Here is a 12400-nt window from a genome sequence, read left to right on the forward strand (position 1 = left end):
AAGCGCTTGGCAAATTTTTACATTCATTCTTCTTCAACCTATTTAATACAAAAAAATCAAATAGTATAGCTATTTTGAACAAAACAGGCAAAAAGAAAATTGATTTAAAACAATTGTTTTTTGAACATATCCCTTACGGCTTACAGTATGAGATCGAATATTTATTTTAAGTGAACTCTAAAGTACTGAAAGAATAACACTAGTGATACAGTTAATCACATACCACGATATTTAATATTGATGTATATTTTATTTGTCATCCAGAAAATTACACGTTTGAGTAAGAGGTACAGTAATAAAAAAAAAGATTACTAAAATGTAAAGAATTATATTTGAAGAGATATATGTAAATAAAAACTACATCACAGACAATAAGTCAACGATATTGTTAGCCTCAGTTTGCGAGTATAGGTTATGAATACACCGCAAAATATCTGATACCTATAATTGGTAAAAGACAGTGTTACAATCAAATACATGACCACACGTTAACCGGAAATTAGGAAATAAAAGATGGCTAAAAATACCGTATAATAATTGTGATGTAGCCTTTTGAATTAATTGCTTTTTATATTTTCACATATTTGTTAACATAACTAAATTCAAATAAATTGCAAAAAGCACATTGTAACTATAGTATTATAGTTTCAAAATTTATACAATAACATCACTGGATGCGATCATACTGCCACAGGGTGGTGGAACGTTTGTAGGGTGATCACAGTAGGATGGTGAAGCAGAACTGAAGATCGTTCCTAGACAGAAAAAACATGCTTTCAATTGGTATGTTATTCAACGAATTACATTGCGTTCTACAAATAGATGTGTACTAAGATATTCAATAAGAGTAAAGCTGTAATCCTTAATAACGTTACAGTTTCGTTATCATAAGAGTTTGCTATAAGAGTGCATAGCCTTGTCGAAATTGAGTAGCTTAAAAAAATACCTTGGGCTGCTACTTTTTGACTGCTTGAGTAATACATTATTATACTTGTCTAACAAAGTTTAACTCGCAATTTTGGCCTTGTTTAGGCCCTGATTTCACTGACATTTCACAACGATTTTACAGTTTTTAATCCAAAATAGTAAAGGTTACAGGTTCGACACATATTAGTTGAATATCTCCAAGTTTTGAAAAAGATTAATTTTAGATACACGTGAAGGCTTGATATTTATTGGATATATATTTTATATATGAAAACAACAAAAATACCCCAAATACATTAATTTGCTAACTCATTCAATCATCCATTTGCTCTACCATTTAAGTTCAATAGATAGCATTAAAAACACATTAAAAATGAATTCTATATTTATATATATGTTTAATTATCAACAAATTACCATAATAAATATTTGATGAAATAATCAAAATTACCTTTAGCACAGTTGAAATGGTACAGGATTCCCGAATTGCATTGATAGTAACCAGAACAATCTTTCTGGTCAGGTATGGTTTGATGCACAACATCGGGATCGCACTCGATCTTTTGTTCTCCGGCACAGCTGGAATATCCCATCGGCATTGGATCATTGATACATATTTCGCCTGGTTTACAATAACACTTGCTGACACTTTTATCCCAGCACATCTTCATTGCCAAACACTGCAATTTTAATATTACTGTTAGTGCGTTGGCTATAACTATCTTGTGTATGAGATCAATTCATGGTGTAACATCAGCCGTTGGCGCCGATAAAAATAAGCTGTAGCTTCTAAAATGCAAGTAATGTATTTTTTTTTTCACAAGAAACCTTAAACTGTTAAGGGACTCATTTTTTTGCGGGTTACTTTTTTGATGTCATTGAAAAATTAAAGCGAGTTCACCTTCTCAAATGAGGTTAAATAGATGAAATAAAGTAGAAGTAGTGACAGAATTTAAGGTAGCATGGAATAGTAAAAGCATTTGAGATTCTAAAATGATTCTAAAATGATTATTATTATACACAATATTGGTATATTTTGGCCGGGTGGAATGGTGAGCCGTGCCTTAGGTAGATCTAAGAATTCGTTCTCATATCTGCAATAAACTTACGTCTTCCTCACACTTGTATCCATCAGGTAATGGTCCTGCAATATCATCCGAACCGCAAAATCCTTAAAATAAAATAGTTTACATTTATTTAAATAATATTAGAAATCAACAGTTTATTACCAATTAAATATTAATTACCAAGAGTCACTTCTTCTTCGAGAAAATCTAACATATCATCCGGTGAACTTGGCTTGTTAGTAACGTAAATATTTCCTCCAGTTTGTTCCGACATTCTATAAAACTGCGTCTTAACGTCATCTGTTAAACAAGTATAATTTTTAAACTCTTATCTAAAAATTTGGAGATTGTAAAACGTACAAAAATCAACATGTCATCATTTTTAGTGAATTATGCTGGTTGTGAAATCTATTTAATTGGAATTAATAAATATTTCAATCAAATTATAAATGATATCAAATAATTTGAAAGTAAAATATCATTACAATTTCTTATATACGGTGTTTTCAAAACTTCACTTCGAAAAAAAAAACTGTACATTGATAAGTACAAAGCTACTATCATTAGACCTCTGGAATCTTTCCAGTTGGTATTTCAGGCATTGACGCAATTTATTACACCTTCAGCGAGGTGGTATACATGTGATGTCGCCAAGGTTGGGTCAAAAATACACACGCCCACCAGTTTCTATGCTCTGCACAGCTTAAAATAGTTATTTAAAATTTAGTTAAACATGGCCTGGAGTGTAATTAAGAAACATACAGGTATGTCAGCAATCTGATATGTGAAGTTCGTAGTTACCTGATGTCGAACGCGCAATCCTTGCTGAACTGCTCTTTGTCGTATCGGTCACGTGGTTTATGCAATAATCCGGATCCGTACTTTCGCAAGCGTCGGGACAAGTTCCACAACACCCAGTTAAAATCGGGATCAATGCACAATCTGAATACAATGGTTTTTAATAAAATTATCAAATCACATCGCGTGACTGCATTCCTATTGGTTATTACGTCATACAATATATACTGTTGTTACTCCTAGCAGTGGAATTATGTCCCTCCATGTTAAGCAAAGCTTGTGAACAGTTTAGTATAAGGACTGAGTTTCTTCTAATTTCTATTATCTTACGTATAAAATACCCGCAAGTGAATTTGAGATTTGACCTCCCAACTACGGTGTTCACGTATTCCACAAATTGTTCCCGGCAACCCTAAATTTTCATTCGTCTACACTTCAATACAAATAATAGATATATCTTTGCCAGTAATCTCGTGTCAAGTACAAATCTAACGAACTCAAAATTCAGCAAGATTTTCAAATGTTGCTTTCATTCGTATTTTCAATTTCATTAACGTTGTACGTCTGCCTTCAATTTGTTAATAAAATCAGCCTTTTCTACCTTAAAACTTACTTTTCGATTTAAACTGATTCGTAACATCATCTGACATCAAATGATCAATTGCTGTTGCATCGGTGAAGAGGTACATTTTGCATCCGCTGTGCACGCTTGGAACTACATTCACTGCGTTCTATAAATGAATATTGGTATTGTGCTGGTTTTCTCATTATTATTAAAATACATATTATTGAGTTACACCATGCTGTATTATATACCTTTGTAACTTCTACAAAACAAAATAATTAAGTGATTTCTGCGAGTAAAGTAAGATTTGATTTGTCTTTTTTTAATTTTCAAATTCATAAAAGTGTAAAATTAAAAAAATAGTCAATATAACTTTTTCACTTTCAAATTTTTCATGTTATTATTTGAATAAAATTATTTTAAAAAACTAGCTTTGAGAAAAAGTAATAGCAAAAATAGCCCGAAACATTCAAAAGTTTGCTGATAAAGATTGTGATGATTTTGGATTATATCCAAAATTGATTCTTTTTATTAAAAATTAAAAAATTGATATAAACGCTAAAAATAAGAGAAGAAAGATTTTACTTGAAGTCCAGTGAAGGCTTTTTCCGGGCAATCGCCTCCGCCATGTGGATAATAATTATCTACTGCGGTAATTATGATATCAGTGTCCAATGTGGGACCAACGACTATTCCAGTGCCTGAAAATATTTCAAACAAAAACAAACAGTTATTCCCCTTTTTCGAAAGAATAATATTTTTTAAATAATTTATTGTTATATCTAGAAAAAGTGAATAATCTTACTAGGATCATTAAAAGATGTAACAATCCAACCCCCAGTTGGGGAATCTCCACACGAATCACTTGTTCCATCCACACATCCTTTTATCCATTCAGTGACTCCTCTAATTTCGTTCGACATGGATCCGGTGTCATCAACCACGAAACCGACATATTTTTTTCCTTTATTGAAAATACATTTTACCAGTTTATGCGCAATAAGATACCAATTTAAACGAGACATACAGCAATTTAGGTTAAAGTGATCAGTATAACAGCTATTAGGTAATGATTTTCAAATAACTGAAGTTGCATAACACAATTCACAAGTTATGCAACTTCAGTTATTTGAAAATCATTACCTCATAGCTGTTATACTGATCACTTTAACCTAAATTGCTGTAAGTCTCGTTTAAATTGGTATTTCAACTGAGGAAAAATTCCACGCTATAAATTTTTATGTTTAATTAGTTTTTAGCACTTCAGTTACTTTGCTCAGAAGCCAGTCTTCTTTGCTCCTGAGTTTGCGTGGTCCTACTTTCTTGATTTTTTCATAAAAAAGATTTAATACAACAATTGCTATGCAACTACCAAGATGTTTGCTAACCTTGTGGTTTTTTGGTGGTTGTAGTAGTTGGTAATGGGGTTGTTGGGGTGGTAATGGTGCTTGTTGGTGTATTGTCTTTAGTTGTTGTTGTAATGCCAGTAGTTGTTGTTGTAGTTGTCATAGTGGAAGTAGTATTTGATGTCTTATTGGTAATGGTAACGACAGGAGAAGTTCCGGTACTTGTTGTTGTGGTAGTTGTTGTTGTTGTTGTTGTAGAGTCCTCTAGTTTACCAAAACAATATCTCATTAATAAATGTTCTTGTCGCTGGAAAGATTAACAACAAAGTGATCATTTTGCAATGATACCTGATTCAGGACTTGTTGAATGAATAACGTCACAGTCGGGAACATTATCTGCCCAATTACAAAGTTGAATTTCGGGAACGTAAATTAATCCATCGGGACAGGATTGTTGTTCTTCTTTTCCTAAAAAAAAAAAAATACAAATATAAACGCATACTATGCATTGCAAAAGTATTTTGAGGAAACAATTAATTAATGTATTTTATGCGTAATTTTATAAAACAATGAAAACAATTTTTAGTTGATTTTAGTATATATAATACGTAGGCTATTTGTGACAAAAATACTTCACCGTGTGAATCTTGTAAACGAACGTGGCATTTTTTTGTTGTCGACAGAATATAAAAATCGAGTTTATTTTCTTTCTTTAGAAAACAAAAACTAAAAACAACTTATTATTAAATAAAAGCTTTTGCAGATTAGAACACGAAACGACTAACCGTCTTTGCATACGTAGTATATGCCGCCATTGCAATCTCCTGGTTTGGTATAACCTGGGCTGGTGGCAACGGGATTTCCATTTGAATCCTTGCAATCTTTTATCTCACTCTAATGTAAAAAAAATAATTCAAATAATAAAAGCTTATCACAGCATCGGATTCATATTTCTAATCACGATCAATTATTCGATATTAACATTAAGTAAATGAATAATACATTAATGCACTCGAATTCGATGTATACACTATGGCAGGGCTATTCAACTGGCGGACCGCGGTCCGAATCAGTACCTATCGAGTATTTGAATCGGACCGCACCTCATTTTTTTTATTTTGGATCATTAGCCCCACTTTTGAAGTTTCCTTTTATAAAATGACTGTTATAGTTGTGAATATATATGAAAAGAACTATAACACCATAATAAGCAATCTTGATTAGCTAATAACCATTAGCCGGTCGAGGAAGCGCGCGTTTAAGGAAGCCGAAATTTAATTTCTGGAAAAACCGGACGCAAATAATTTTGAAGTTTAGTATGCGGATCTTCGGTAAAAATAGTTGAGTAGCCCTGCACTATGATAATCGTACATAAGGAAACCATGTGAAGCTTTCGACTATGATAATTAGGCTAAATCTTAAACTTAAACAAGCGACTTTATTTATCTTCTTGTTAAATACATCGTCTCTTATTTTATCAAGACTCACCGTTTTGCAAGCATCAACATTAGCAGGCCAATCACAACTTGCAATTATAGAATCGTATACCGTGCCAGGTGGACAATTCATCTCCACAGCTATGCCTAAATATATTTATGTATCAGCAATTTTTGTTTCAGTTATGACCACGCCACAGTCTGGTTTACGGTGGCATACTCGAATCTTAAACCATCGTGAAGGACCATTTTGAATGTTTTCTAGAGTACCAGACTTTGCAAAAAGACAAGATTGCTATAGGTAATAAATGCAAAATTAGTTTGGAAGAATGTTCTATCTAAACAGCCAATGTTTCAATTAAATTGAACATTTCTGAACATTGCAATAAATGTAAAAAAAATCACCATTAGTTATAATATTGATACTTGGAAATTTTACTAAAATTGTAATGTTGCTTGACTAAAATCCAACCAAATTTTTATAAATTTTTCGAAAAACTCCATATTTCAACCTGATTTTTAAACCATATTTTTGTTTTAAATTAGGAAAATACATACCATTGACACATCGATAATAATATGAAACACATCCATCATTAGAATATGTTTCTCCTTCTTTGTAGGTTCCATCGGCACACTTATCTAACAATATAAAGTATTGTTAAGTGTTACCAATTTAGAGTTTAGACAATTTATCGTCACTACCTCGGACAATGCATTATTTGAGTTGTGTGTATGGTATTTGTTTCCAGTGGTTAAAGATCTTTGTTATACTATGTAGGAATCCTATAAAATCTGATATTACATCCACAATTTCATACACGGGAACACCGTTTTTATCCCACTAAGCGTGACCTACGTCAAGGCTGTCTTCCGTTTTCTCGTACTAAGCGAAAGTCGGAAAGTTTTATCATAACGTACTGTAGACTAGGTACAGTAAGGTATCCTATACTGTAAATCAGGGGGTCTCAACCTTTTACGGCTCATGGCCCCCTTCCGGAGACTTTTTGCACTCGTGGCCCCCTGTTCACCATTCTAAAAAAAATTGACGTGTTAGATTGTATTAGGTATTTACGACCTTTTATAGAATGCAAAAACAAACCACGGGCAAAAAAGTCAAAGATTTTTAGTAAACAATCATTGGAAATATTGCGCTTGGGACTGTCTGATTAGGTTCCTTATATTAGACACCGTCTTTGATATAGCCAGGTGCTTGTCACTGTCCATATCAGCACGGTCCCTAGATTTTGCTTTGTTGGTAACAAGATCAGAAAAAATAGATTCGCACAGATAGGTTGTGACTAAGAATCGCAAAGGGATAACCAGAAACTCGAAAAGTCTTTTTTGTTTGATTTCAAAGCCAACTTGTTAGCATACATCGGCAGCCATGTCATCAATGAAGCCAAAGCCAACGTGACTGTCGTTCAATTTTCGTATTTTGGGGATTGAGAATTTACATATAGGCTTCTGCAGTTATAATATGGTATAAATAGACCGTTATCTTGCAGTATAGCGAAACTACACGTCTGCAAGTTAGATTACCTACTAACAAACTATTCGGATTAGTAGATTCAAAATTCCATTTTGATCAAACAATTCGCACACACAAAAATGTGGATATACCTAGTGACTGAGGTAATAAAACTGAGGTGAACGGAGAATTTTCTTTTAAATGAAAAGTATGCAAACGAAGTCGCTTTATAATAAATTATTAGTCTTGTGTCAAGGCCCCCCTTGAACTGCTTTGCGGCCCCCTTGGGGCATCGGCCTCCGGTTGAAAGCCACTGCTGTAAATGGTAATATACTGTAAAAGATTTGTTAGTACAGTTAATAGTAGTATAATTTGGTATTTTGACTAACGTTTGCACCAGACGCATGCTTATCATCGTCACAGGACCTGGTTTAGCTAGAACAGTCCATGTAATGGTACCGGTAGCTATTTCACAGTTCCAGCTTCTTTGAGGATATGATTTTGAGATAAATTGTGAGTGAAATATTTCGTTTTGGCTTTCGTGCCCATATATTTGCTCTTTTGTTGTATATATATTTTTATCTTAACTGTTACGCAATTTGATTTCATATAACTTCAATCAACATTTGTTAACCAAAGAAAAAGATATAATTAAACTTTTGACAATATATTACGAAAAAGTTGAATATTTCAACACGAAATAAAAATATCATGCAATTGTGTACTCACCTCCTGAAATAGCAAAAGCGATGTTCAACGTCAGTAGAATCAGAAAAACCTGAAGTGAATTCATGTTTTTGAAAATTTGTTTTAAGAACTCACTAGTGTGGGTCAAGACAAAGACTGATGCTTAATTTGCCCAACAGGCTCTTATATAAACCTCGCTCTTTGTGTACTTTTGTCACGATGATGTAAGTATTCCCAAATAAGAATCCATGCATCGTACATACAGATAGCACGTTGACTTTGTTTATTTTTTTATCTCAATATGAGAAACTAACTGTACTTTGAAAAAAGTACCATACTCGAAACGAAACTTTCGGATGGGTGAATTTTCCAAAATAAAAATTATAAAACTAAAATATGGGCGACATTGCTTTTTCTATTAATGTTTGTAGTTCTATTAACAAAGTTTTCCAAATGCAAATATTTAAATAGGATACAGCGTTAAATTTGAAGACTCGGCATTTAATATTTATTTCAACTTTAAAGACAAGTTACGACACTTAAAGATTCCTTAATCAAAAATTTAATTTGTTCGTCCTCGTTTCGTCCTCCCGGAGAATTAGAAATCTTTCCAGTCATTGTTTTGATTTACTTTCGTGTATTTTAAGAAACGAAAGAAATTGATCCCATTGTGTTTTTAAACGCCCAACAAATATTATATAGATAAATATTACAAATAGGCTGAGGTGGATTTGTGGCAGGACATACACCTGTATGTGTAAACATGGTCAATTCTGTGAACTATAACTCAAATATGTCATATTCGTATAAATAGTCATACCCGTCGTCGTAACTTGTACTCATCTTTAGGTAATATTTGTACAATTGTACATATCTACGTTGATTTTTGTAATTTCGTGTATATTGTATTAGAGCAAATTTCTAATATATTTTCATTGTTTAAATTTGGATGGTTTGGGGTAGTTCAATGAGTAGAAAAATTTAGTCAAATTTGGAGATGTTTCGATAATATATATTTTTATAATTCATTTGGCCAAAAAAGCAAGTTTTTTTTTAATAAAATTTGACTTATTATATGTATTGTATGTTTTGCTAGTTGGTATCAAACTCAAATGTGACTGATATGATAACTCATTCTCAATTTATCAGATCAACTGCTACACTCTTGTATAATTTACAAAACATTTCGGATACGTGTGAAATGACATACACCTGCACACACTACTTAGTTTCACAGGGCCATAATTGACCCAACTCGGCCGCAACAAAACCTCTTATATTGTTATATAGATCTTGCTTGATTTGCATCGAAATTTTGCCTATTGCATCGATATTTCGCCTGTACTAACTGCAAGTTTCTACCTTACAAAGGGGATTTTCACATATCCTTATCGGGAATAACAAGTCCGAAAAAAGTCAACATCTAATTTATTACCGTGTTTACTCAGACGAAACCCATTCCAGGTAATAATCTATTTATGTTCAATACTCAATAGTACGTGATGTTTCTGCGTGGGATTATCAAGACGTTGCTCAAAATATATAAGGTAAATAAGTTTTGTAATATCCAGATCAAATATTGACAAATGGAATGCAATTGAAGTACCACAGTAGCTAATATTATTCGGAAAAGGCTACATCAGTATTTACCTGTTCTTCACTGTGCTATGGTGCAATACAGCCAATGACAACAATCAATTTTTAAATTTAGCATGAGCACGTTCTCCTTAGAATGTAGTTGCATAATAGCAGGTTCATTAGTTCATTTTGATATCGGATATAATAATACTGTACTGATCGACAGAACATGTGCCGCGTTTCTTTCTTTATTTAAGTGCAGAAATTTTATATTTAATTCATGACCACGAATTGTTCAAAACTCACAAATTTAGGAACATTCTGTGTAAAGTAAATTAAACCGCAATTGATAAAATAAACTAATTGATGTTGTTGAGTGAAAAAGTATAATATGCACTATAAGCAACTAGGGGAAAGATTTATTGACTCTCCTGTTACACAAGATATTTGCACTTCTTAATTTGAAAATATCATGATTTAAATGGAAGCTGGGGATCATATTTGCTCATTTTCGTCACTAAATATTTGCCCTAATATTTTTTGTTTTAGCGTTCCATGAAATCGTATGTGACGTAGGTTTGGCTGTAACAAAAATCAGTGATTATGACAAATTTTGAATAACATTTTCCTAACCCTTCCTTAATTAATATTAAGGTATTTCATACTTTGTGAAAATAGCCTATTCTTAATCAAGTCATTCAATATTTGAAATGACAAAGAAATAAATTGAAATAGGACGATTTGAACTCAAGTCTAGAAAGATCACTTTGAAGGGTCACTCTAAACATATTTTATAGACAATAAACAAGCTCTAATCATATCGAGTAGTAGGTGATTAGAGCAGAATTCAAAGATGAGTGAAATGAAGCTAAAATTGCCAACTTCAATAGCTTCATTTAATAGCCAAGACTTTGCGTAAGACAAAATGAGATTCTATTTTCATAATGACATTGGATCATAAACTTAAGTCACGATCATGGATAAAAGACTCCAGGTAAAACAAGGAACGTGAATAAACAGTTCGTCGTCACACAACCCCGAAACCAACTTCTGAATCATTAGTGCACGAAATATGAATGTATATAGGTATAGCAATTAAATTCTCAGTCGATAATTTAGTGAAGTATCTGTAAAGAGTTAATGTTGATTAGCTTTTAAGTTATTTAGAAAAGGACACCGACTTTAATCTATATTGAAGATTTCATATATGGGCGAGTCTATACGTGAGGGAACATTTGACAAAATGAAATTACACTAGAACGGGATTGTATTAAAATTGTGACCTTACCTCGTAACAAATGCTATTAACATTATGGCACAACAGAGATATCAAATTTTTCTATTGTTACCTTTAGTATGAGCTCGTTCTTCCTTAATTAGAATATTGATGTATATTGTGAGGTCATAGTTCATTTCGATATCGAATATAAAAATAATGATCGATAGATAAAGGGCCACATTGCATTTGTTGCATTTTACAGTAACAATATCGTGTTAAAACTCAAAAAGTTCGGACAAACTAATTGAGGCTTATCAGCGAAAAAATAAAATGCACCATGAGGAACCAGCAGAGGGATTTATGAGTCCAGCAAACCTCTTGCACAAAATTATCCGCGCAAGGTATTCGAACCTGCGAACCCATGCAATGTAACCAGAGGTGCGTGACTAGCGTTTTCTTAATGCTTAGCACGATACCGCCACACCAGCGAGAAAACTTTAATTAAGGTGGAATGAGGCTTGAGCTACCAACTTCAATGGCTTCACTTGTATTTCTTGTTCGTAAACCAGATTTATTGAAAAGTCATAAAAAATTTAAGATTTTGTTTTCACATTGACATTGGAACTTAAGTCACGTCACGATCATGACCAAGAAAGATCAAGTAAAACACGGAACGTAAATAAACAATTTGCCACACAACCCCGCGACCAACGTTTATATCATTAGTGCTCAAAATGTGAGTGTAAATAGGTATAGCGATTAAATTCTCGACGTGGGTCTTTATTTTAGTAAAGTATCTGCAAAGAATTAAAAGTGATTAGTTGCAATAAGTTAAGTAATAAAATACGTTAGGAAAGCACACAAACCTAAATCAATTTTAAAGATTTCATGGGCAAATTACTTCGTTATTGCTTGCATGCTTTGCCACCTTGGGCGAGTGTGAATGAGAGAACAATTGATAAGATGAAATTACACTTGAACGGGGTTATTTTCAAATTTGGACGTTATCTTGTAGCAAATGCCATTAAGGTAACACTATTGCACATTAAATAAAGAAATCGAATTTTTCTATTGTTATATTTGGTATGAGCATTTTCCCCCTATATAGATGCATACTGTGAGGTCATGGTTCATTTCTATATCGGCTATAAAATAATAATCGATAGATAGAGTGCCACATTGCATTTGTTGATTTTACAGTAACAATATTGTGTTAAAACTCAAAAAGTTCGAACAAACTAATTGAGGCTTTGGAGTGAAAAAAGAATGATGTGCACCATGGGAAACCAGCGAAAGGAAATTCACT

General features: G+C 32.8%; 1 protein-coding gene across 1 annotated transcript; it reads right to left on the reverse strand.

Annotated features, from left to right (window-relative positions):
- Positions 1-230: 230 nt before the first annotated feature.
- LOC120329748 (uncharacterized) lies at positions 231-8494 on the reverse strand. The gene is made up of 14 exons (XM_039396525.2): positions 8340-8494; positions 6698-6781; positions 6192-6286; positions 5489-5597; positions 5052-5171; positions 4746-4967; positions 4163-4321; positions 3943-4058; positions 3406-3523; positions 2796-2936; positions 2175-2294; positions 2037-2098; positions 1379-1607; positions 231-755 (listed from the first exon to the last, which is right to left on the reverse strand). Exons 1-14 carry the CDS (start codon positions 8401-8403, stop codon positions 655-657), a joined length of 1740 nt encoding a protein of 579 aa, XP_039252459.2. The 5' UTR covers positions 8404-8494; the 3' UTR covers positions 231-654.
- Positions 8495-12400: the final 3906 nt, after the last annotated feature.

Source organism: Styela clava, chromosome 12 (assembly GCF_964204865.1).
Source record: "Styela clava chromosome 12, kaStyClav1.hap1.2, whole genome shotgun sequence".
Classification (NCBI taxonomy): domain Eukaryota; kingdom Metazoa; phylum Chordata; class Ascidiacea; order Stolidobranchia; family Styelidae; genus Styela; species Styela clava.

Excerpts from the sequence above, each read along its gene's own strand:
- LOC120329748 (XM_039396525.2), bottom strand. The coding sequence starts at position 8,403 with ATGAATTCACTTCAGGTTTTTCTGATTCTACTGACGTTGAACATCGCT. Across the intron at positions 2,099-2,174 it reads CGAAGAAGAAGTGACTCTTG|GATTTTGCGGTTCGGATGAT; the intron begins GTAATTAATATT and ends TTTTATTTTAAG. Across the intron at positions 1,608-2,036 it reads GATACAAGTGTGAGGAAGAC|TGTTTGGCAATGAAGATGTG; the intron begins GTAAGTTTATTG and ends TTAAAATTGCAG.